Source organism: Mastigoproctus giganteus, chromosome 3 (assembly GCF_048544385.1).
Source record: "Mastigoproctus giganteus isolate SK-2022 chromosome 3, ASM4854438v1, whole genome shotgun sequence".
NCBI classification, from domain to species: domain Eukaryota; kingdom Metazoa; phylum Arthropoda; class Arachnida; order Uropygi; family Thelyphonidae; genus Mastigoproctus; species Mastigoproctus giganteus.
The window spans coordinates 239,254,055-239,279,310 of record NC_143577.1 but is presented as its reverse complement, the minus strand read 5'-3'; the positions used below and the strand labels follow the sequence as shown (position 1 = coordinate 239,279,310).

General features: G+C 34.8%; 1 protein-coding gene across 1 annotated transcript in view; it reads left to right on the top strand.

Annotated features, from left to right (window-relative positions):
• LOC150088923 (ubiquitin carboxyl-terminal hydrolase 19-like) overlaps positions 1 to 25,256 on the top strand; it is a 337,177-nt gene that overhangs the window by 153,020 nt on the left and 158,901 nt on the right. The window contains 4 exon segments of the mRNA XM_090370360.1: positions 2,851 to 2,913; positions 10,796 to 10,906; positions 14,298 to 14,408; positions 23,088 to 23,171. Coding sequence (XP_090226486.1) covers positions 2,851 to 2,913; positions 10,796 to 10,906; positions 14,298 to 14,408; positions 23,088 to 23,171 — 369 coding nt within the window.

Here is a 25,256-nt window from a genome sequence, read left to right as displayed (position 1 = left end):
GAAAAACCATAACCTGGATGTCCAGTCACATCAAAGATAGAGAAATGATTAAAAAGGTGCATGAAATCATAGAAACTGAAAGGAGGCTTAGTGTTAGAATGATAACCTAAATATTATTGATAAATACAGTTCATCAAATTTTGATGAAAGATTTTCAAAAACTTCCTACTTGAATTTTGCTGAAGGACCTCCACAATACAAGATTCTTAACTGTATGAATTGCTCTAAGCATTTTCTTGAACAATACCAATAAAACAATAACTTTATGGAGATCATCACTGCAGATGAAACATGTGACCCTGAAAAAAGCAAAAATGCAGAGTCTAGAATGGTATGGTCAAGATTTTCCCATCAAAAAGAAGGCCAAAATGGAAAAGTCAAAAGTGAAATGCGTTCCCATAGTTTTAATTTTCATAGGCTAATGCATTATGAGCGAGCAAATTTTTGGTGGTCAAAACATCAATTAATACATCTATGAAGATGTTTTAGCATTTTAATGCCTATCTACTTCTGGAAGTATTGGTGAGATTGGTATTGTTTTGATATCCCATTCTTCTTACTCACCTAAACTCTTTCTGTGTAAGTACTGGTTGTTTGAAAGTTAAAGTGCCAGAAAGACACTATATTTAAATCTGCAGATAGCGTAAAGGAAGTTGCCACTTTGAACCTCAAATCTATCCATATCCAGCACATGAATATTAGGAGAAATATACCTGTTCTTAATAGTGATTGTTTTGAAGGAAACAAATAGTAATACAGGTTTATCATATGTAAACCAGCAGCCTTGGGACCTACTGAGGGTTGATTTTTGGAGACTAAATCTAAACAAAGATGAATTCTCAAATATCAAAATCCAAGCATGCACAGGTAAACAGAAAACACATCCAGTGGCTTGCCCAGTGGACAGCATAACTATATGATTAATTTATTGTTTATTAACTTTATAAATAAGTAAGTAAATAAATAAATAATAAATTTCTCTTTATTCTCTAGGCAGCTGCAAGGCCAAAAAAACTTCCATATTCATTATGGCTGCATACATATTCCATTATTAATGGCAGTTAGATTTTCAGCACCACAGTTCATAATGGGCTGTGCATTTTTTGTGGCAGCATATGGACTTAAATCCACGACACCCTTACTTGTGGCTTCACATGCTAAACACTTTATTCCTGTTTATTCTTTTGTCCTCTTTGGCTCTTTGTTAAAATTTGACAGTGAGAAACTTGCAATCAGGAAACCTAGGCACAGTGAAGTTACCAAGCAGTTACCAACAAAATTACTTCAAAAGTGTTCCATAAAAAAAAAAAAAAAAAAAAAAGAAATGTCTCGGTTGTAATTTTCCATACAAAACCTAATTGTGTTAATTTTTCTTGATTGCAAGCTTCTTGTTTGCATATGGCAACACAAGTCTTACATATAGAAATAGCAATTAGTTACATAGAGAAATTGGCAAAAATCAGGCTACCGATGCATTATCTATTCACTTCTGCTTGGATTTTTCCAGTTCATATAGCTTATTAGAGCATTAAATACAATATGAAAATATTGAGTAATGAAATTTTATTTACTCAGAAAAATATATTTTCATTTTACTCTTTAAATACTGATACAAAGGGAGTGTGATGCAGGTTTATTAATTCTGATGTTGGAAGTCATTAGCAATTGAACAGTTACTTAGGACTGAGAGCTGCCAAGTGAGTATAGTTTATTTATAAGTAAAAAATATTTGTTATCGCTTTGTAATACTACACTGGTTTTAGAAATAATTTTGATGTGTACAAACAAACATTTTATTTATGTTTGTTGGTCAGTAGATTTTCTATTGTGAGTTCATGAGATTCATTTACTTGTAGCCGGAGTCCACCAGCCACCAAATGTAGAATGCACTCATTCATACATTGAATGTATAGTGGAGAAGCAAACTGATGAATGAATTTTTGGATGCTTTAAATTAAATATTATTTAGTTTGAATGTTTATTCCTGCCGGTTGTTACAAGACTAAAAGTATCCAGATCTGGAAGAAGAAAAAAATAAATAAATAAAAAGAAAGCCAAGGAGTGCATTACAATGATTGCAATATCAATCATTTAAAATTCAGATACAAAATGAGGTGCCTCCGTGGGCAGGAGCAGTAGTGCGTAGCACACGCTTCTTGATAAGACCGGGGTTCGAGCCCGTGACCACCAAATACGGAGGATGCGGAAGGTCAGGGAATGACCACCGCATATCCCCAGCCCAGGTAAAGGGTGAGGGTTGGCGTCAGGAAGGGCATCCGGCCGTAAAAATTGCATGCCAAAACAATAAAAAACGCTGACCCCATATAATAATGGGAAAAGGCGAGGACAAAAAAAAAAAAAAAATTTTTTTTTTTGCATCTTTGTTGGCAAACCTGTTTGCCAACAAAGATGCAAAATAAGTTTCACACTTAAAAATTACTAATGCTTATTATGTAAGAATTAATCAATTCACCACTGCAATAGAGGAATTTCAGAATGCCTTCTCCTTTTCTTCTATGACCCAATTTGCCTATGGGGAATATTCGTCATGGAAACTTCTGTCTTTTATAGAATAGAATGAATTGTGAATGAGCAGGAGAAATTTTATCCTTTGGGAATGCTCTTTTAGTCCAATAATATAATCTATTAACTTTGAAAAGGTTCACTTTACCTTTAAAGAAAATATAATTTTATATTATAATATGAAAGTACTTTTAAAGGAATAATTATTCCTTTAAAAGTATTAAATTGTCAGAAAACTTATTTCTATACCCTTTGAAAAATTAAATTAAAAAAAAATAAAATTTTATATAGAAATAAAATTTTATATCCTGATTTTTCTTTCTGTAGGATCTTAACCGGATTAAGAGTAAACCATACACAGAACATATTGATTCTGATAGACCTGATGAGGTAAAATTTTAAATCTAATTTATTTTTTTAATGAAATAAACATTATTGGTATGCATTAACATTATTGAGACTGAGCCCAACATGTAAATACTATGCATTATACAGTATTTACATAAATTAAGGCACTAATTTTTATTAAGCAATTGTGCCTTTAACAAATATAATACATAAGTATTTTTTTTATCTTAGTGTAGATATAACTGAACAATTAGAAGCATATTTATATTAAACATTTGAAAACATTAACATAGTCTTTAGCAGGAAGCTGTCTATTACCTGAAATGAACATTAGAAAGAAAAGCAGAAATTCCATATACTTATAAAATATTACATCATATTCAATGAATGGAAAATATACCGTTGTCTGACACAGGTTGGTAGTACAAATATGACAAATTTTGTCTACTGTTTATTTTAAGAAACAAATCTTACAATAATGTTGGCAAGTCTAATAAATTACTTACTACTTTACATATAAAAAATAATAAAAATATACACTGAGTGATCACAGAATTATGACTACCTACCTAATACTTCATAGGTCCTCCTTTTGCCCTCAGTATACAACTATCCGATGTGGCATTGATTCATCAAGCTGTCGGAAGTGTTTGGGAGGTATGGCCAACCAAGCTGTGTGTAATGCCATTAGCAATGCAGTTATGGAGGTGATTGGTGTATCCAGACACCTGATATGCCTTTCCATAGTGTCCCACAAGTGCTCTACAGGATTGATATCAGTAGAATTCGGAGGCCAATCGATATGGTGGAAGTCAGAACTGTGTTCCTCAAACCATTCCTTTGACGATGACGCTGCATTGTCATCTTGGAAGACACCATCACCATTCGGGAAAAAGTGTAACATAGTGGGGTGTACACAGTCAGCAAGCAGTTGACGATAGCGGAAACCACTGATACGTTGTTCCACATGCACCAGGGGTCCAAGTTCCTGCCAGTGAAACATGCCCCACACCATATGACCACAACCACCTCCACCGGCCTGCATTTTTGATACCATGCATGATGGATGAAGAGCTTCATGTTGTTGACGCCAAGTCTGTACACAACCATCCCCAGTGTGGAGTAAATAACATGACTCATCCGACCAGCACACCTTCGTCCAGTCTTCTAACATCTAACTTGCATGCTCTTTGCACCAGGTAAGGCTTTTACGCCGATGAACCTTGGTTAGGAGAGGATGCTGTAGGGGTTTTCTGCTGGTATAGCCCATACGTGCTAGCATGTGATGCATGGTCATGCCAGATATTGTTCTGGGTTGGTCCATGTTGTATTGGGTAGTCAACTCTTCAACAGTGCTGCTCCTGTTCGCCTGTACAAGTTGTCGTACCCACTGCTCACCTCTAACATCAACCTTTCGCTGACCTTTGCAGTTTTGCCATTGGGTCGTTGTTTGACCATTTTGATGCCAGTCCTGGTGCACTTTAACTACGGTGGCTCTTGAACACCCCACCAGTTCAGCCGTTTGGCAAATCGAGGCACCAGCTTGTTGAGCACCCACAATTTGTCCTTTATCAAAGTCCGATAAATCCTTCCTTTTACCCATCACGCTCGGAATTTTACTACCTACTGAACCATTGGCACCTTATCTATGCTACGTAGGTCGACTAACTCCGCACTCTCGTACCTCACGTGGTCAACGGGTCGCATTCACTTTTCATAGGGGTGGTCATAATTCAGTGATCGCTCAGTGTATAAAATAAATACCACATTGTTGTTATTAGTATTTATATAGTGATGATTTATATGGTCATATTGCACTGTATATTATGTCTGTATAAGTGTGTGTGCTTTCTTGGGAAAATTTTCATGTTAAGCAGGCTGAAATAATTTGTAGGGAAAACCCTGCCCCCTCTCCTCAGGAAAGGCCTCTTTGACTTGGTTTACAGCCCTGGTTGAATAAGCCTTTAAGAATTCCATCATTCCTTGATTAGATTCTAACCCAAAGAAGTGAAAAGTGATGAACACCATAGTTATGGAGGATTATAAATGCTATGATATTTCAGGTATATTAACAAAGATATCAGCTCAAATCATTAGAGTATGATCCCACAGACTCTGAGAATGGTCTGTGGGATAATGTATTTTTAAATGAAAACTTCGGAATTTGAAGTTTTTTACTACTGCCTGTCAAATACTTCTGATTTGGTTACCAGATAATATCCTGATACTAGCAGCACATAGTTCCAGATTAGGTGGTGGCCCAAATTTATAAAGTAGAATCAGACTTAAAATGGAATATATTATTTTCGGGGCTTAATTTTGCACCCTTTATATTTTGGATACTATACTCATTCAAGGAAAGCTAAATTTGTAACCAATTGCTCTGTTTGATAAGACTGATTTACTAGTTTCAATTATTTATCTTTTAATTAAAGGAATAGACTTTGACTTTTTCTTATCATAAACAGCTTATCTCTTAAACCATTACTAGCTTTGGTTTTAGACAAGCAGTTGTTAATCAATCAAATAAGATGGAAAAATTCTTGACCAGTTTTAAAAATATCCAACAATGTAAACATAATGGTCAGCAGACTTTGATCACATGTGACTATGCCTATTACCTATTCAATGGAATTGCAGCACAGTCAAAGACCAACACTTTGGTCTTTGACTTCAGCCTCTACCAAGAGAGGCTTAAGTTCCGCAAATTGCAGTGGCTGGAGACTAGGCACCTGCGCTTAGTCTCCAGCCACTGCAATTTTTACTCCTTTCTATACTGAGAAAGGGTTTCATCCCCGGGCCATAACTATATCTATATTGCACCGTGAAATGAAAACCTGCAGAATAAAGTTTGTCCCCCCCCCCCCTCCTTTTAAGGGCTAACTGAACAATGATGATAAAGTATTCTCAGGTGTTTATCATGGCCATATTTTTCAATGAAAAAAAAAAAATCACAGAATTTTTTGAAAAATTCTGATTTTAATGCAGATTTACTATTTATTTTTGTGAAAAGAAAAATATGTATGGAGAAAAGTAGTGTTTATTCAGAAACTCTTTCTCAGTATAGAAAGGACTAAAAATTAATAGTAGTAGTAGTAGTGGCATGTGATGCAAGAAAGCAAGTGTATGAGCTTATGCAGCATCAGCCAAGAAAAAAAAAAAAAAAAATCACACCATTCCTTCCAAATGTCTGTCCAGTTCCTCCTTAAATTTATTTAACGTATCAACTACGACAGTTGGAAGTTTGTTCCAGCAATTAACCACCTGCTGGCTAAAGGCAAATTTCCGCTCATCTGTCTTTTCTTAATTTAAATTTGTGCCCCCTTAGGTTCGTAATCTGAACAAGTGGAAGGATCCCATCAGAATTCAGCGTGCTCAACCCATTCAAGGCCTTATACACCTTAATCAGATCACCATGCAGGTGCCTAGTCTCCAGCCACTGCAATTTGTAGAACTTAAGCCTCTCTTGGTAAGAGAATCCCTTCATTCCCCTCACCAGTCTTGTTGCCCTTCTCTGTACATGCTCAAGCAAATCTACATCCTTCCTAAAATGAGGCCTCCAGACCTTTATGCAGTACTCAAGGCGTGGCCTGACCATCGCCTTATACAGAGGGACAATCACCTCCTTTTCCCTGCTAGCAAAATTCCTATATATATCATTGACAAAACCCCATGACCTGCCCTGGCAGCCTGTCTGCATTGCTCAGAAAACTTCATATCTGACTGCACAATTACTCCCAGGTCTTTTTCAGTTTCTACCACCTTAAGTGTAGTACAACACAGTTGGTACATTTCTCTGGGGTTACTTCTACCCATATGCAGTACTTTGCATTTGTCAAGGTTAAACTTCAGTTGCCACTTCTTAGCCCATCTGCCCAAATGATCTAGATCCTGTTGCAGTAGCACACTGCCATTACTGTCATTAACAACTCTTCCAACCTTTGTATCATCTGCAAACTTCGACACTAAGCCTGATATACCTTCATGGCACCTCCTTAGCCAGGTGGGCAGGAGCAGCAGTGCATAGCACACGCTTCTTGATTAGACCGGGGTTCGAGCCCGTGACCACCAAATACGGAGGATGAGGAAAGGTCAGAGAAGGACCACGACATAGCCCCGGAGCAATATGGCCTTAGTTCCTAATGCTCCTAAAAAACCAAATAACAATAACAACAATATACCTTCATCAGTATCATTGATAAATATATAAAACAACAGAGGACCCAACACCGAACCCTGTGGGACTCCACTAATAACATTAGTCCACGAAGAGCAGTACCCATTAATTACCACCCTCTGTCTTCTCCCACTCAACCATCCTTTTATCCATTGTAGCAACTTACCCTTAATACCATTCTGCTCCAATTTGTATAATAGTCTTCCATGCGCAACAGTATCAAAAGCTTTCCTGAAATCCAAATATATGATATCAAAATTATTTTTTGCATCCAGTTCCTTTGTAACCACATCATAATATCCTACCAAATTTGTCGGACAAGACTTTCCCTTAAAAAATCCATGCTGTGTCTGAATTATTGCTCCAGTCTTGTCTAGATGATTCTGCAATGCATCTTTAACCAGTGACTCCATTATTTTACCCGGAACAGAAGTTAAACTAACGGTCTGCAATTGCTCTTGCCACCCTTCGATCAGAGTCTCATTAGTTCATTTGATAACCATTTAGGCCTAAACCTTGAACTAATGAGATTCTGACAAAAGAAAAATGCATGGGATGTATATAAATTATCAAGTGACTCAGAAGCCTATGGCAGATATAAGTTAGTCTGTAATCAGGTCACAAAGGAGGTTAGGCAGGTGAAGGCAGATTACGAGAAATCTTTGGCAAAAGATGCTAAGAAAAACAGCAAGGATTTCTTTACTTATATAAACTCTAAAAGGAAGGGGATGAATCTGATTGGTCCACTTGATATCAATGGTTCCACTGTTGATGAACCTGCTCAGATAGCAAACAAACTGAATGAGTATTTTGCATCTACATTCACACATGAGGAGTTATTAAGGTTTGAAAATGGCAGGTTATCAAATTGTAGCAGGGTGCTTAATGATTTTGTAATAACTGAGAACAAAGTTGGGGGGGGGGAGAAATTGTTGAAGTTAAACGTAAGAAAGGCACCTGGTGTGGATGGGATCTATCCAGTTATATTAAAGGAGGCGGCAAAGCAACTAAGCAAACCCTTAGCTATAATTATGAGGGCATCCTTGGACTCAGGGGAGGTCCCCACTGACTGCAGGTGTGCAAATGTATCCCCAATTCACAAAAGGGGATCGAAAGGTGGCAAGATCAATTGCAGACCGTTAGTTTAACTTCTGTTCCGGGTAAAATAATGGAGTCACTGGTTAAAGATGCATTGCAGAATCATCTAGACAAGACTGGAGCAATAATTCAGACACAGCATGGATTTTTTAAGGGAAAGTCTTGTCCGACAAATTTGATTGGATATTATGATGTGGTTATAAAGGAACTGGATGCAAAAAATAATTTTGATATCATATATTTGGATTTCAGGAAAGCTTTTGATACTGTTGCGCATGGAAGACTATTATACAAATTGGAGCAGAATGGTATTAAGGGTAAGTTGCTACAATGGATAAAAGGATGGTCGAGTGGGAGAAGACAGAGGGTGGTAATTAATGGGTACTGCTCTTCGTGGACTAATGTTATTAGTGGAGTCCCCCAGGGTTCGGTGTTGGGTCCTCTGTTGTTTTATATGTTTATCAATGATACTGATGAAGGTATATTGTTGTTATTGTTATTTGGTTTTTTAGGAGCATTAAGAATTAAGGCCATATTGCTCCGGGGCTATGTCGTGGTCCTTCTCTGACCTTTCCGCATCCTCCGTATTTGGTGGTCACGGGCTCGAACCCCGGTCTAATCAAGAAGCGTGTGCTACGCACTGCTGCTCCTGCCCACCTGGCTAAGGAGGCGCCATGAAGGTATATCAGGCTTAGTGTCGAAGTTTGCAGATGATACAATGATACAAAGGTTGGCAGGGTTGTTAATGACAGTAATGGCAGTGTGCTACTGCAACAGGATCTAGATCATTTGGGCAGATGGGCTAAGAAGTGGCAACTGAAGTTTAACCTTGACAAATGCAAAGTACTGCATATGGGTAGAAGTAACCCCAGAGAAATGTACCAACTGTGTTGTACTACACTTAAGGTGGTAGAAACTGAAAAAGACCTGGGAGTAATTGTGCAGTCAGATATGAAGTTTTCTGAGCAATGCAGACAGGCTGCCAGGGCAGGTCATGGGGTTTTGTCAATGATATATATAGGAATTTTGCTAGCAGGGAAAAGGAGGTGATTGTCCCTCTGTATAAGGCAATGGTCAGGCCACGCCTTGAGTACTGCATACAGGTCTGGAGGCCTCATTTTAGGAAGGATGTAGATTTGCTTGAGCATGTACAGAGAAGGGCAACAAGACTGGTGAGGGGAATGAAGGGATTCTCTTGCCAAGAGAGGCTTAAGTTCTACAAATTGCAGTGGCTGGAGACTAGGCACCTGCATGGTGATCTGATTAAGGTGTATAAGGCCTTGAATGGGTTGAGCACGCTGAATTCTGATGGGATCCTTCCACTTGTTCAGATTACGAACCTAAGGGGGCATAAATTCAAATTAAGAAAAGACAGATGTGCGGAAATTTGCCTTTAGCCAGCAGGTGGTTAATTGCTGGAACAAACTTCCAACTGTCGTAGTTGATACGTTAAATAAATTTAAGGAGGAACTGGACAGACATTTGGAAGGAATGTCCTGTCATTTTGCTGCTCCTGCCCACCTGGCTATGGAGGCGCCTTTTCATTTACTAACTGGTAGAATAAAGGCAGTGAGATTATGCACTAACTGATCTAGATGCCTGTTAGAGAAGTACTAATAGGTTTAGTCTAGTGGACCATCTTAGCAGCCTGCCTGCAAACACCATTTTAGAGTTGTACTCTTGAGAGTAAGGAATAAATATAAGAATGTTACATAAAAAAAAAAAACTAGCTCATGACTGAATCGACTTATGATGTAGTTATTGGAATGGAACTGTGTTGTAAGTCATGACTGTATATAAATTGCATATTATTTAAATAACCCTGCAGTGGTGGGGCTGAACCACTGTATGGTCCAGCATCTCTGTTGACTCCATAGTGAGGAATTTGAAAAGTTAAGTGATATTTGAAGATAAAAATCCATCAGGCATTTTTTTTTTTTTTTTTTTTGTTCAATAAACAAATTTTTGCTTAGTATAGTTTTACTTTTTTTATTACACGCATAATATTCAAATTTTTGTGTGCTTCCTATACCAAATTTGAATGAAATTCTGAAAAAATTTGAATGTAAATAATAGTATATATATATATTATTATTATTATTATTAGTATTATTTATTTTAAAAAAAATTAAAGTTATTTATACACATAATAAGCATTAATATATGTGCGTGCATGCATTTGAAATTCACAAGTTTAATAGAATTTAAACTGGAACAGTGATGAGACCAATAGTTTCATCAAGTTAATTACAAGTACTGGAAATGTGTATGTGCAAATAGTGTGAGTGTATAGCAGGAATCGCTCAAACACCTAGCTCTACTCAAAACATGGAATTTATGAAATTATTCTAAACATTAAACAAAAAAAAATGAGTGATTATTTTGTTGTCTGTCTTAATATCCTGAATGTGAATAGTAGTGACTACACTACTATTCGCAAAGTTCCAATCAACCTCTGAATAGAAATACAATCAACCTTTAGTACATCTCACTTATATATATTTTTTCTTACTACTATATGTGAACCTGATGAGATAACAAAATTTGTGAAATTGTGCTTCTAATGTGAACATATTTTAAATGCTATAATTTTTAATTCTAATGACAGTGTTCCTCCACCCCCAAAGTAACATTCAGTTATACTTTCAGGTTGTTGCTGAAGAGTCATGGAGATTATATAAGCAAAGAAATGACTCTATAGTTGTAGATCTCTTCCAAGGACAATATAAATCCAAACTTGTTTGCCCAGTATGTAAAAAGGTATGAAATACATGCTCATAAAATATATTTTGTTTATAGTTTGGATAAATTTCAGACATTAACAACAAAGAATTCAAACATGCAACCAGAAAAGTTACCTCTTCAAATACAGGGATCATATTAGATTGATAACAGATGTAGTATTATATTTTGTTTGTTTTGGGTAGTATGTATATAATATCAGACCACCACATTGAAAAAAAACTAAGAGTTTCAGAATCTTGCTACATTCATTTAAATCTATTTACGATTGAAAAAAGTAAATCTGCATTGATATATTTTGGAACTATTAGTGAATATAATCATGCTACCATACAGGTATCCCTCGAGTTACATGAGTTTGAGATATGCTTTTTCATATATGCAGATTGTTTGTATTCTTGGCAATATGTTTTGAATTATGCAAGACATTTTGAATTAATGCATATATATATAAAAATAATAGGATGTAGTGATAAGACTGAACGTCTAAAAGAGAACAAAAAAATTATTAATTTATTAAATCAGATTATGGATCAGGGGCACTACTAGTTATAGCAGAAATACCCAGCAACCATAATGAAATATACACAAATGTATTTGATAAGTGTATTGAGTAGGTTGCTAACCTGTCAAGTGTAATTACAATGGAATAAATTAAGAATGCCTGCAAAGTAAAAGCAGATTACCTGAAAATAAATAATACTTAATGCTGTAGCTCCTAAGATTTTAGCTACGTCTTCAAGGCAGCCAAAACCAAAGGAACCACAGCAATAAGTAAGGTCTCTGTTTCTGTTATGATATATACATTTCATATGTATACATCATAGTTGACCCTACAGAGACCAAAAGGAAGGAATAACAAAAATATAATTCAAAAATAAATAAATAAAAGTAAAATGCCGAATTGGGCTAAAATAAAACCAATAAATTCTGTCAAAGAAAAATTGAGTGAAAGTTTGAAAGAAAGCAAAATGCCCAATTTGAAATTTAAAAAAAGTAAACTTAGGATGAAAGAATAAAGTCAGGTATTGACAACTTACTGTAGGATCAGACTGTAGTTGGTGAAATTTGCAGAGTGTAGTGAACATAGGGCTGTATGGGAGACCAAAGATATGAGCCACTAGGTCTCTGTATATTGAAGTGACCCCAAGTGTGTGGGAGGGGGGAGGTGTGAACAGTATCTCTTCAGGATGGAAATGTCTTCCCTCCTGAAGAGATACCATTTCACATATATCTGCCAGTTACCTTCTAATTTTTAATGTTAGTTGGTTTATATATTTTTAATTTTAATAGTTAATAGCCTTAGGGTTTATTTAAGCATTAGTGTGGACATTAACATAACATTTTGGATATACAGAGATACAAAGACATCTCCTTCCAAATTGCAATAACCTACCCAATCCAGGACCATTACTAATACGGATGGGAACTTACGCCCCCAGATTACCTGAGCACCAACTATATTTTCTTCAATCATATTCTTTTCGCTATCCTTCCCCTAAAATTCTTCAACACTCTGAGCTATTAGTGCAATAAGAGGGCAGCAGTGTCTATTGCCATCCTAAGTACTTTCCTAACTTCGCCTCCCATTAGCTATATAGCCAGACATGGACTGCTTATGGAAACAACATACATTTAGATAAATTAATACAAAATATATATATACACAAAGTGCTACCCAAATGTTCCCGAAATTTGAATGTTGCGCAGGAACTACGTCTAATATGGACTTGTAGCTCTGGGTAACACTGCATGCATCCTTTGTGAATCAGTGTGCCACATGGTGTCTGGCTAGATAGTCATTTGGTTGGTTAGGTTTGCTAATTTATATATTTATAAATTTACAAAATCCATTTGACATTTTCAGAAGAAAATTTTCAATTTTCTATCTTCTCAACTTGAGAACACAATTTTTCATCTCCACATAGTGAAATAACTAATTGTGTATTTCTTTAATTTTTTTATTATTAAATTTTCAGAAAAATTTATATTTGTATTCCTTTACCTTTTATTTGTACTCCTTAAATTTTTGACAGTTGATAATTTTTGCTTCTTCCTTTGCTTAAATTGCATAACATTATTGAAAAATAATGAAAAAAAATTTCTTCTCGAAAAAAATTTTCAAGAAGAGTGCAAAACAGTATTATAATTTGAAAACATGACTCATCCTGTTATAAAACGGCGTCTTATGTGCATATTTATTCAACAGTTATGTGCATATTTATTCAACGCCTTGTCTGTCATTATGTGCACAGATATCCAAATTTACTCACATGCTGAACCTGTGTGCTGTCACATCACACTTTTCCTCACTAGCATCATTATCATTTCATTTTATTGTTGTCTGTGAGAAGTTGTTGCATAAGCTTTTTGTGTGTAAAAATTTATTTACAGTTCCTATATTTGCATATTCTAACTACCCCTGCTATTTTGGTGCAAAAAAAAGTTGATATTGTTTCAACAAAAAAAAAAAAAAAAAAAAAAAAAAGGAAACCATTAAATACCAAAATAAAAATGGAAGTTTTAAAGTTTTGGCAAAAATAGTTTCCAACATTGATCTGTATTTCGAAAGAGACTGCATGTTCAAAATTGGATGATCTGATGAAGAGGAGAAAATAGCTAGCTAAGCAACTGACCTTACTTTTGTTCTTTAAAAAGAACTGTCTGATACCAGAAGATCCCCCCCCCTCTTCTTCCAGTTGAAAAATTTGCTGTCAAAAATAAAACGGTACTGTTCATATGTTTTTTTTTTTTTTTTTTTTTTTTTGTTCAATAAATTTTTATTTAATAACCTTTGAGCTTTAATATGTTATTACCAATCATAGCATGATATGTATTGATAAAAATAAGTTTGAAAATGGGATAAGTATCGACAGTTCATAGCTTAATGGTATCTATTTCTGACTGTTATATGAAAATGTTTGATACATAATAGCATACATTTCTACTATGCTGCTTTTTTTTTTTTTTTTTTTTTTTTTTGTATTATATGAAATTTATACCTCACTTTTTAGCATTGTTGTTTTATCTTTGTCAGGAATTATTTCCTTCCTTATTACATTTATTACTTTTATATTAGGAAATTTGTAAAATTACATGAGCATAAAAACAATTTTAATACCACCTGTTCTTGCTTTTTTCCTAGTGTTATTTTTTTGACTGTACAGTGTACAGTAGATCATCGAAATTATCTAGCAAAGAAAATTGACACTTTACAGGTTATTTTTATTGTAGGATTTTTCTAATCCCTATTTTAATGTAATGATGCTTTGTAATTTTATTTCTAATATAAGTTGTAATGCTTTTTTGTTTGTTTGCTTAAATTCATAACTAACACAGTTTTTATCTTATTTTCCATTCATTCTTTAGATGCTGTATTAAATGCATATCATTTTTATCGTTTTATTAGGTATCAATTACCTTTGATCCATTTCTTTACCTTTCTGTTCCCTTGCCAAAGAAGCAGAGAAACTTACCTGTTGTCTTTTTTTCAAAAGATCCATCCCGTCGTCCTTATAGGGTAAGAATATATACGTGTGTCTATATTTGTAGCTAGTAAACAGGAACAAGTTTACTAGTTACACAAGTAATATTGACAATAATAAGTTTTAATTATCCATATGGCCAAGTAATTAAGGCCTCATACTTATAAATTTTCTCAGCCTTGCATGGTTTCAAACCATAATAACATTTAAATTTACCTTTTCTGTATGTACTGTAGATTTTTTTGATGGCGAATCAGTTTTTTGATTAACTCTTATGAATCAAATGAAAACAAGAATTTTTGTATTACTGAAACTTATTTCTATTGTAAATGGGGAAAAAAAAAAAAAAAAAAAAAAAAATCTCTATTACTGTTGATACAGTTTAGCAAGTTTAGAACTTATTCTGTTTATATATTAGAATTTTTATGCCCTGCTCATAAAAGTCTCTTCTATGACCTTTTCCCCCTTCATCATTCATTCGGAATTAATATCCTGCTACACCATTTTTCAAGTCTTCCAATAACTTGAAAATCATGGATGAAGATGTGGGCATGAATCTGTCCTGCTGAGGCAACATATTCTGTTCGACAACTAAGAGTTTGTCCTGGGTGTGAGCAATTGTCAAAAGTTTTCTTTCATAATAATGAACCTCCTTTTGTACATGCATAGGTATGACATTCAGTTTTGATGTGGGCATTTTTCCAAATGTCAGTTAATTTCTGCTAGCGAAATGCTCTACAGAATACATCACTGCATTGTGCTAGTTTGAACGAACCTCTCATAGTGAATACCAGACAGCCTCTGCTGCTGCAAATTTCTCCCCATGCACCCAAGACCAAAATGCCCTGTTGTTTAGTAAAATCTTTTTTAAATTTACACCATTGCAGTGCATAATTTTAATTTAGACAATTTAAATATCATTTTCATTTGGCTCAGCTCATCTTCACAGAGCAGTAATTCCCAAACTGTGGTAGCATACTACCTGTTCAGAAGAAGAAAAGTCAAAGCAAACTTCTTATTGCTTTTAAACCATACCAACCAAGGATGATATTAAGCTGTTAATCAAGTTCACTAAACACATTTTATGGCAGCTTGTAGGATTAAAAAAAATTAAGATTAATTTTTATTCTAACGTGTCTGTGTTAATGGTTTTTTCAAAGTGTAGAGGCATTTTGAAGAGAGAGAGAGAGAGATTGATTGTGCGTGCGCGCATGCATGTGTGTGTGTGTGTGTGTGTGTGTGTGTGTGTGTGCGCGCGTGCTTCACAGAGTTTATATTCTGTGAGCTTTATTTTTCAGGTTTTAGTTTACATTGAACAGATAATGCTGGTTTTATATGAATCATTGCACTAGTTTCAGTTGTAAAGTATCCTGGTATCAAGTAGAATAAAAAATATTCCATTTTGGATGGTAGTAGCATTAAAATGTTTTGGAACTGCTGCCTGTATTATACATTGCTCAGCATTTATCACTAAAACCTGTTACAGAAGTGAAACTTTTATAACACTTTCTACTTTAAATTATGGTTCCTTATTTAAGTCTTTTATTTTCTCATATATGTGCTGTTTTAGATAAGAATAAATATCATAACTAGCTCAAACCAAAATCCAAAACTTCCTCTTCTTATTCTAAAACACAATATGCATACAGACATTTTATTAATAAATCCAAACAGATTCTGAAAATTCAAGCAGTTTGAGACTTGCTTTATGCATAAATGACATTCTTGATTTCTGATTGCTTGCTAAAGCAATCAGAAATCAAGAATGTCATTTATGCACAATTGCAAATATTCTCCATGCTAATTTCTCTTTCGAACTTTAAAGATAAAGCTTATCTTTAAGTATTCTGTTTTTTCTTTCTCTCTCTGATGATCTTGACAAATATAATCTTGGTACTTCAAGCACATCCTTCTCAATGCTCCTACATCTGATGACCATTTTCTGCAGCAACATGTTCAAGAGGCAACTAGAGGGAGTATTACTCTTGATCTGATTATCAGCAGTTATTATTCATGCATTATGGATTTGCAGTTAAAGGAACCACTGGGTGACAGACAGTGATCACAGTGTATTAATGTGGGATTTACTTAAAGATGTAACTACTATCAAGGGTAAAGGGAAAGGTCCTTGCTTTTGTCAAGATAACTACAGTGGTCTCAGACAGTTTTTAAATTCTATACAAACCGATGATGTTACCAATGGTGAATTCTAAAATAGGAAGCCTTCAGGGACTTAATCTTGAGGCTACGAGGCTTTTCATGCCAACTAAGAAATACTGTTTGAGATTTGGGCCTAAATGAATGTAAGATGAATTAATGAAGCTTGTGGCAGAGAATAAAAATGTATGGGATGCATATAAATTATAGGGCAACACAGAAGCCTATGGCAGATATAAGCTAGCCTGTAATCAAGTCACAAAGGAGCTTAGGCTGGCTAAGGCAGATAATGAGAAATCTTTGGCAAAGGATGCAAAGAAAAGCAGCAAAGAGTTCTTTACTTATACACCTCAATCAGATCACCTTGCAGGTGCCTAGTCTTCAGATGCTGCAATTTGTAGAACTTAAGCCTTTCTTGGTAAGAGCACCTCTAAGAGCATGCTAGAAGGAAAGGGATGAATCAAATTGGTTCACTTAATATAGATGGTTTGACTATTGATGATCCTGCTCAGGTAGCTGATAAGCTGAATGAGTATTTTGCATCTACATTCACACATGAGGAGTTATTCAAGGAAGGGAATGCAAGACGTTTATCAAACTCTAACAGGGAGCTAAGCGATTTTGTAATAACTGAGAGCAAAGTAGAGGAGAAATTGTTGAAGTTAAACATAAGGAAGGCACCTGGGATGAATGGGATCTATCCAGTTATATTAAAGGAGGCAGCAAAAGAAGTAAGCAAACCCTTAGCTATAATTATGAGAGCTTCCTTGGACTCAGGGGAGGTCCCCATGGACTAGAGGTTGGCAAATGTATCCCCAATTCACAAAGGGAGTTCAAAAGGTGACACAAGTAATTATAGACCTGTTAGTTTAACTTGTGTTCCAGGGAAAATAATGGAGTCACTGGATAAAGAAGAATTGCAGGATCATCTAGACAAGGCTACAGTAATAGTTCAGACACAGAATGGGTTTGTTGAAGGGAGGTCTTGTCTGTCCCATTTGATTGGTTACTACAATGCGGTCACAAAGGAACTGGATGCAGGGAATAACTTTGATATCATATACTTGGATTTCAAGAAAGCTTTTGATACGGTTGCACATGGAAGACTACTGTACAAATTGGAGCAGTACGGCATTAAGGGCAAGTTACTACAATGGATAAAGGGATGGTTGAGTGGGAGATGACAAAGAGTGGTAATCAGTGGACACTGCTCTTCATGGACTAATGTTATTAGTGGAGTTCCCCAGGGTTCGGTGCTGGGCCTATTGTTATTTTTGTATTCATCAATGATATTCATCATGGGTAGCAGTAACCCAAGAGAAACGTATCAGCTGTGTGATAATGCACTCAGGGAAGTGTGGAAAGTGAAAAGACCTAGGGGGTAATTGTGCAGTCAGATATGAAGTTCGCTGAGCAGTGCAGATGGGTAACAGGGCAGGCCAATGGAGTCTTGTCAATGATATAGGAATTTTGCTAGCAGGAACAGGGAGGTGATTATCCCATTGTACAAGGCAATGGTCAGGCCACACCTTGAGTACTCTGTATGGCTCTGGAGGCCTCATTTTAGGAAGGATGTAGAGTTACTAGAATGAGTGCAAAGAAGGGCAACAAGATTGAGGGGAACAAAGCAGTGCTCTTACCAAGAAAGACTTAAGTTCTGCAAATTGCAGTGGCTGGAGAGTAGGCACATACGATGTGATATCATTGAGGTTTATAAGACCTTGAATGGGTTGAGCGAGCTGAATGCTTATGGGATTCTTCCTCTTGATCAGATTAAGAACCTGAGGGGGCATAGATTCATAGATTGCCTTTAGCCACCGGGTAGTTGATTGGTGGAACAGACTTCCATCTCTTGTTGTGGAAGTTGATAGCCTAAATAAATTTAAGGCTGAGCTGGACAGGCATTTGGAATGAATGAAGGGGTGAAATGAGAGGGTTTTTTTTTTTTTTTTGGTTGATGCTACATAAGCTTGCTTTCTTCCATTGTATGCCTCTGCTACAGGCTTAATGTCCAAGTTTACAGATGATACAAAGGTTGGCAGGATTGTTAACAGCAGTAAAGACAGTATGCTACTGCAATAGGATCTAGATAAGTCGGGCAAATGGGCTGAGAAGTGGCAACTGAAGTTTAACATTTACAAATGCAAAGTATGTACTGTATATGGGTAGCAGTAACCCCAGAGAAATGTATCGACTGGGTGATGTTACACTCTGGGCAGTGCAGAATGAAAAGAACTGGGGGTAATTGTGCAGTCAGATATGAAATTTGCTTAGCAGTACAGACAGGCTGCCAGAGTAGGTCATGTAGTTTTGTCAATGATATATAGGAATTTTACTAGCAGGGACAAGAAGGTGATTATTCCATGTACAAGGTAATGGTCAGGACACACCTTCAGTACTGTGTTCAGGTCTGGAGGCCTCATTTTAGGAAGGATGTAGAGTTGCTAGAATGAGTACAAAGAAGGGTAACAAGATTGGTGAGGGGAACAAAGAGGTGCTCTTACCAAGAAAGGCTTAAGTTCTACATATTGCAGCATCTGAAGACTAGGCACCTACAAGGTGATCTGATTGAGGTGTATAAGGCATTGAACGGGTTAAGCAAGCTCAGTGCTGATGGAATTCATCCTCTTGTTCAGATTACAAACCTGAGAGGGCATAGATTCAAATTGAGGAAAGACAGTTGTAGAATAGATATGCAGAAATTTTCCGTTAGCCAGCGGGTAGTCGATTACTGGAACAGACTTCCATCTATTGTTGTGGAAGTTGATAACTTAAATAAATTTAAGTCTGAGCTAGTCAGGCATTTGGAGTGAATGGATTGGTGAAATGGATTTTTTTTTGGCTGATGCTGCATTATCTTGCTTTCTTGTATTGTATGCCTCAACTAATGCTAATCTTTTGTTAAATTAGATCAAATCCTTAACACATATAGCTTGCCCAAAAAAAAAAAAAAATTAAAAAAAAAAAATGAAAAGTACCATAAATTTTTACCATATTGTAATCCTAATGCCTTAATATCTACAGTAATAATCAAAAAGCTTAGTGCTCATATAATGAAATAAATGATTTGACTAACACAGTCTGTTAATTTTTGGTTTGAATTGAAACAACACTGCCTCAATAATGCAATATTTGCTAGTACAAGTTAACTTAGCATACTCAAAAAATTCACAATGGTGAAATTGTGAAACTAGAGGAGTTTTGCTGGCTCAATAACAAGAAAGTTAGACATTCTGCTTAATAACATTGAAGAACCACTTAAGGAATACCTCATATGTCAGAATAAAAATTTGCTCGCATAAAGAAAGCTAAATGGCTTCACTTTAACATCTATTTACAGGGATTACGAAAGCCACTGGTCATGTGAAAATTAATGAATGCAGTGTCTGACTTTTCCAATGCTAAGCATGATCAACCTATGTTCATTTGTTAATTATAGTGTTATTAATCGAACTATTCCAGAGATATAAGGCTAACTCTGAAACTAATGCTTTCAAAATTTTTTTCTCGGACACTATCACTATAGGTATTCCAGTTTAAACTGTATGTTTCTTACTTCATCTTTAAGTGCTTATATTTATTTTTCCACATTTTCTCCATCAATTTGTATACATTTTCTCTACTGCTTAACCAGAGCCTGTATTCCCCCTCTTGTAAAAGTTTGTCTCAGCTTTCCAGGGCTGCATCTTGACAGCCATTATAACAGCATCATTCCCTGTGAAGACCATCTTTTGCGGAGCCAGACAGGTGAAAGTTAGATGGCGAGGATCGAGACTGTATGTGAGCTCTGGCAGAACAATCCATCCATCAATTTCATGGTGATCTCTTTTGTAAGAATGGTAGTATAGGATCTGGCATTTTCGTGCTGAAGGAGAAATTCTGCTTTCTCTTCTGGTCTTCAGCTTCCTCAGTGTCTCTGCATTGAAAGCAGAAATGATTGTTTTACCATTCCAGAAAATCTGAAACGATAATCCCTTAATCCCCCCCCCCCAATCTAGTTTTTTTTTTTTTTTTTTTTGGAAGAGAGGAGAAGTGTAGTTTCATTGTGTGATTTTGGGCTGCACTGGCACTTATCATAGCAGAATTCTGTTTTGTTGTGCTTTCCAAAGTATATATTGACTCTTGTTCTTTAATTTCTTTTTCTTTTGGTTATTTTGTCTAATTTATTTTACAGTCTTAATTGCTTGGAAATAGATAGCAGTAACACTTTACATGCTGAACTTTTTGCAGTTTCAGAAATTTTCCACATGTGGTTTAATAGTGCTTAATTTGATTAATCAGTAGTTTCTTCACAAGAGGAAATACAAGGAATCATTTTGTATTGGCACACATCTTAATATAGCCAAAATAAGGACATGGATGTAGATATTGAGCCTGTCTAGATTAATATTTTTAAACATATAATCATTCAACAACACCAGTGCCTCCCACTACCATTGCTGCCATTACTGCCATATCTATCATATAGTATGCGGAAAGGTCAGGGAATTACCACTGCATATCCCCTGAGCAATATGGCCTTAGTTGCTAATGCTCCTAAAAACCAAATAACTAACTAACTATCATATAGCATTGCCTGCTTTTCTTGTACAGTGCAACTTAGTCATTCATTAGGTGCAAAGTTAGCATTGCCAACTTCACCCTGGTTATCTTAGTTTCTGGTGTATCTAATTCTTCTGTCTGCCTAGCAGTTTTGGGAAACTGCTGAGGGGGAAGGCACAAATAAAAAAAATTATTAGCGAAAAAATTTTTGGCTAAGAGTATAGGTTGACTTAATTCTTTCTTTACTTTGAATCATATAATTTGAACATACAGTAATTTGCAAAGTAGTAGAGAAAGTGCAGAGCTTGTTGGGGATACTTTAACACCATGACTTCTAGAGCTGAATCTGACTATAAGAATATGTGACTATGAGAACATAATAGGGAATTGCAAAACAGTTGTAGAGAGATTTCTAGAACTACAAGAATGTTCAATTGGAAAATTCCTCTACAGAAGTGATAGGACTGTTTTTCTTCACAAAAAACAAAACAAAGAAGTAATGTATTTGAACATATAGGTAATTATGCCTTTTCACAACTTGAGGGATATGCTGAAATCTTTCACCAAGATTGTACACCCCCATGTTCTGTAATGTTGTGTGGTAGTGATCAAAATGCCCAATTTCTTAATGAATGGATGGGTAAAAGAAGACTGATATTTTTAGATTTCCCATTTATTTGATCTCAGTTCATTAGATTTCTTATTTTGGAGTTATTTAAAAGATAGTGTACCCCTCAAAAATGACATCACTATAACAATTTTAATTGTTAAAAAGAGAGAAAACTGAAGCTATAGTTACCCAAGGTATACCCATTTTGTATGCTGAACTACAAAATGAAGTTCATATTAAAATAATATACTCAAAATAAAAAACAAATAGTGTTTAAACTTAAATTATAATTTAATTATTTGTTTTATTCTTCTATTTTATTGCATTTAATAAATATTTAAATTTGAAATATTCTTTTCTTTTTCATATTATTTTTATGAATTATGATTTATATAAAATATTTTTTCATAAATACTACTAATTAGTAGTAATTATGTTGCTTTCTTTCTGCAGGTTAGCATGAATGCAAAGAAAATTGAGTAACTGTTATAGCAGTACAGAAAGCAGATAGTCATCATCCATTTTAGAATTGGTTCAACATTTTAGCATTGGTTCAGCATTTTACAACTCACTATTTTAGAATTGGTTCAGCCATTAGTAATTAGCAAGCAGTTTAACTACCACACTGTTTAGATCCTATTAAGTGGATAGCATTGTTCTATTGCTTTCTTTGAAAAAAAGTTCAGCCAGTATTGTGAATTGAACCCAGAAGTTGGGAAATATTTATTATTAGTGAGAGGAATTTTAATGCCTTTTGTGCCCCTTTTTTTTTTCTTTTCTCTCACTGTTTCAGACAGTCTTCTGAGAACTCCAACCTCAACCCACTGGACTACAAATTATGATCAAAATTGGAGTTCATAGCATGACAATGACACAAATGACATGTTAATATAGATAGTTTGAAGCAATTATCAGCCAATCCATCTACCAGTAATTCATAGTACACTGCATGCACTTGAATATATGAATGGCCTGATGAGAGAATGAAGGAGTATGTAAAGGCTAATGCCGGATATTTCAAGTAATATTTTTTAAGAAAGAGGTTGTTTATGCACTTCCATCATTTTTCTACTACCCAGGTAGTAGAAATGATGAAAGTCCTATACCCATGCATAAACAACCTCTTTCATATTCTTAGACATTCAGTCAAGAAATATTTTTCAATATATTTTTTTTTTTTTTAGTTTGTTTACTAATATATCAATAAATATATTCTATAAACAATGTTTTTCCTGCTTATTTTTATAGCTCTTTTTTTTTTTTTTAATAAAAATCCTTATTTGTAGCAGTATTGTATATTGTTGGAAAAGGTTTCTTATATTGAAATAAAATAAATATGTATATTTTATCAAACGTACTGAAATAACTTTTTTTTTTTTTTTTTTAATTTTTTGCATTCCTTTAGTATGTTTTAATAATTTCTCAAGATGCTACAGTAGAAGAACTGAAAGAAAAGATTGCACTTAGGACAGGGGTTCACCCTACAAATGTAAGTTCTAGTCCTAGATATTATTTTTATTTTCTAGTTAATTTTTTTCTTAATTTATAGGCTTCACAGATTTTTCTCACTTGTCAGTTAAAAGAAAGGGGGAAAAAAAAAAAAAAAAAAAAGGTTAAATTACAGAATGTTCACTATGTCAGTGTGTAAGAAGTAATCCATTTGTAATAGCCAAAAGTGTTGGTCGTAGCTAGTCATAGAGTAACTTAATGTTAAAATATGTAAGTGCTGTGATGTAAGCATAGTTTGTATTTATAGTAAATATGATAACCCAGAAAGCAAAATAACCAAGTTATATTGTGGGGTCTCAATACAAATATTGCCAAAAATCTTTTCCTTCTAAATCAATAAGAGTTTCAATTTTCAAGTAATAAAATTATGAACATCAGAGGAAACCTGAACTGGGGATATCGATTATTTCTATTTGGATTGCCCTCTTTTGTTGTGCACATTGGATCATGTTTGCAGTGCAGTGTAGTCCTTTAGATAATTCTACAGCTAGTAATCAGCAGGGTTTGAATCTGGACTGTGATGTGACCACTTTGTTTCAAAAGCTCTACTAATGTTTTTGCCACCAAAGTATTCTTTTAATAATGGAGTAACTCTGCAGTGAATGTGTGGGGATGCTTCATTCTGTTTAAAAGCCACCTGGTCCAATATTCCTCTCTGTCTCAAATCCAGAATGATAACATTTATGAATATGGTTCTGCCATTATCTGCATATTTTCATGTCCATTCACAGATGCACATATGAGGTGTCCAGTAACAGTTTTCAAAAAAATTCAGTCCAGGTGCAAAAGTGCACTGTATGGTTACCTTCTTGCCATGTAATATTTTGTCATTTATAGCATTTTGATTTTCTTTAGCCCACATAATATAGTTAAAATTGGGCTTTGTTAGACTATAAAACTCAATTTAGTCATTGATTTTATTCAAATTGGGTGATATACAGGTATCATGTTATCATTCTGTAAAATTCAGCCAGACTTCTGTGCCAGAGGGCAGCAACCACTGAACTATTTAAAATTTATAAGGGTGCAGTTTCAGGATCTTGGTTATTGTACTGCTTCTTTTTTATCTCATAGATAACCTTGGTAATGTTTTCTGTTATCAAGCAGTTCATAGTTCTGCAACACAAGTAGATCCAGTCTGTTCAAACTTTGATTTTAATGCCTTCGAGGTTGAAATGAATAAGGACATCCTCTTTTCAAAAAGGGAAGGTAGATAAGAAAGGCACTTTGTTCAGAGAAACTGTCACTTTGCTAATATGAATTCTGCTGCCTTACCTCCCTTTCTTTATATGTGAAACATTATTTTGTCAAAGGTAAACACAATTTACCTTTGACAAAATATTTTTAGTGATATATATATATATATATATATATATATAATTATAATTATTGATAAAAAAGTAAAGAAAGTTAAAACGAAAGTAACTGTAACTAATATGTAAATAATATTTATGAGTCAATGCAGTTGCAAGCAATCATGCAATGCACCCATAATGTCTATAATATTACGGATAATATAAAGAAAATAAATCCAACAATAATACCATCAGGGACCTAAGACAACGCAAAAAAAAAAAAAATAATAAATAATAATTATTATTATCGCTTTTTACCGACAATCTAGATGACGTCAACTGGGGCCAACCACCCAGAATGAAGGCAAAAAACGACAAGGTTCTCTGTTTCTGTGATGATCAATATATGCTAAGTAATTTAAATCTAAACCAAATATAAACCGGTATAGGCCGAAAATAAATCGAATATAAATAAATCGAAAGATGATAATAAAATTTAGAAATATTAGAATCAAAGGTAAGAAATATAAGTAAAATATAAATGTAAGCATATATTAATCATCGTTGACCCGACAGAGAACGTAATTTAATGATTAAAATAAGATTAAATATATAATACATACTACATATTGACCGTATCTAGGACATAATGGAATAGTCGTCAAAATAATATGTGGTGCCCCCTATGTGATGGATACGGTAAAAATAAATAATTAAATTAAATTAATGCATAGAGAAACATGCAGATAGTAAGAAGAAAAACTAAAGGA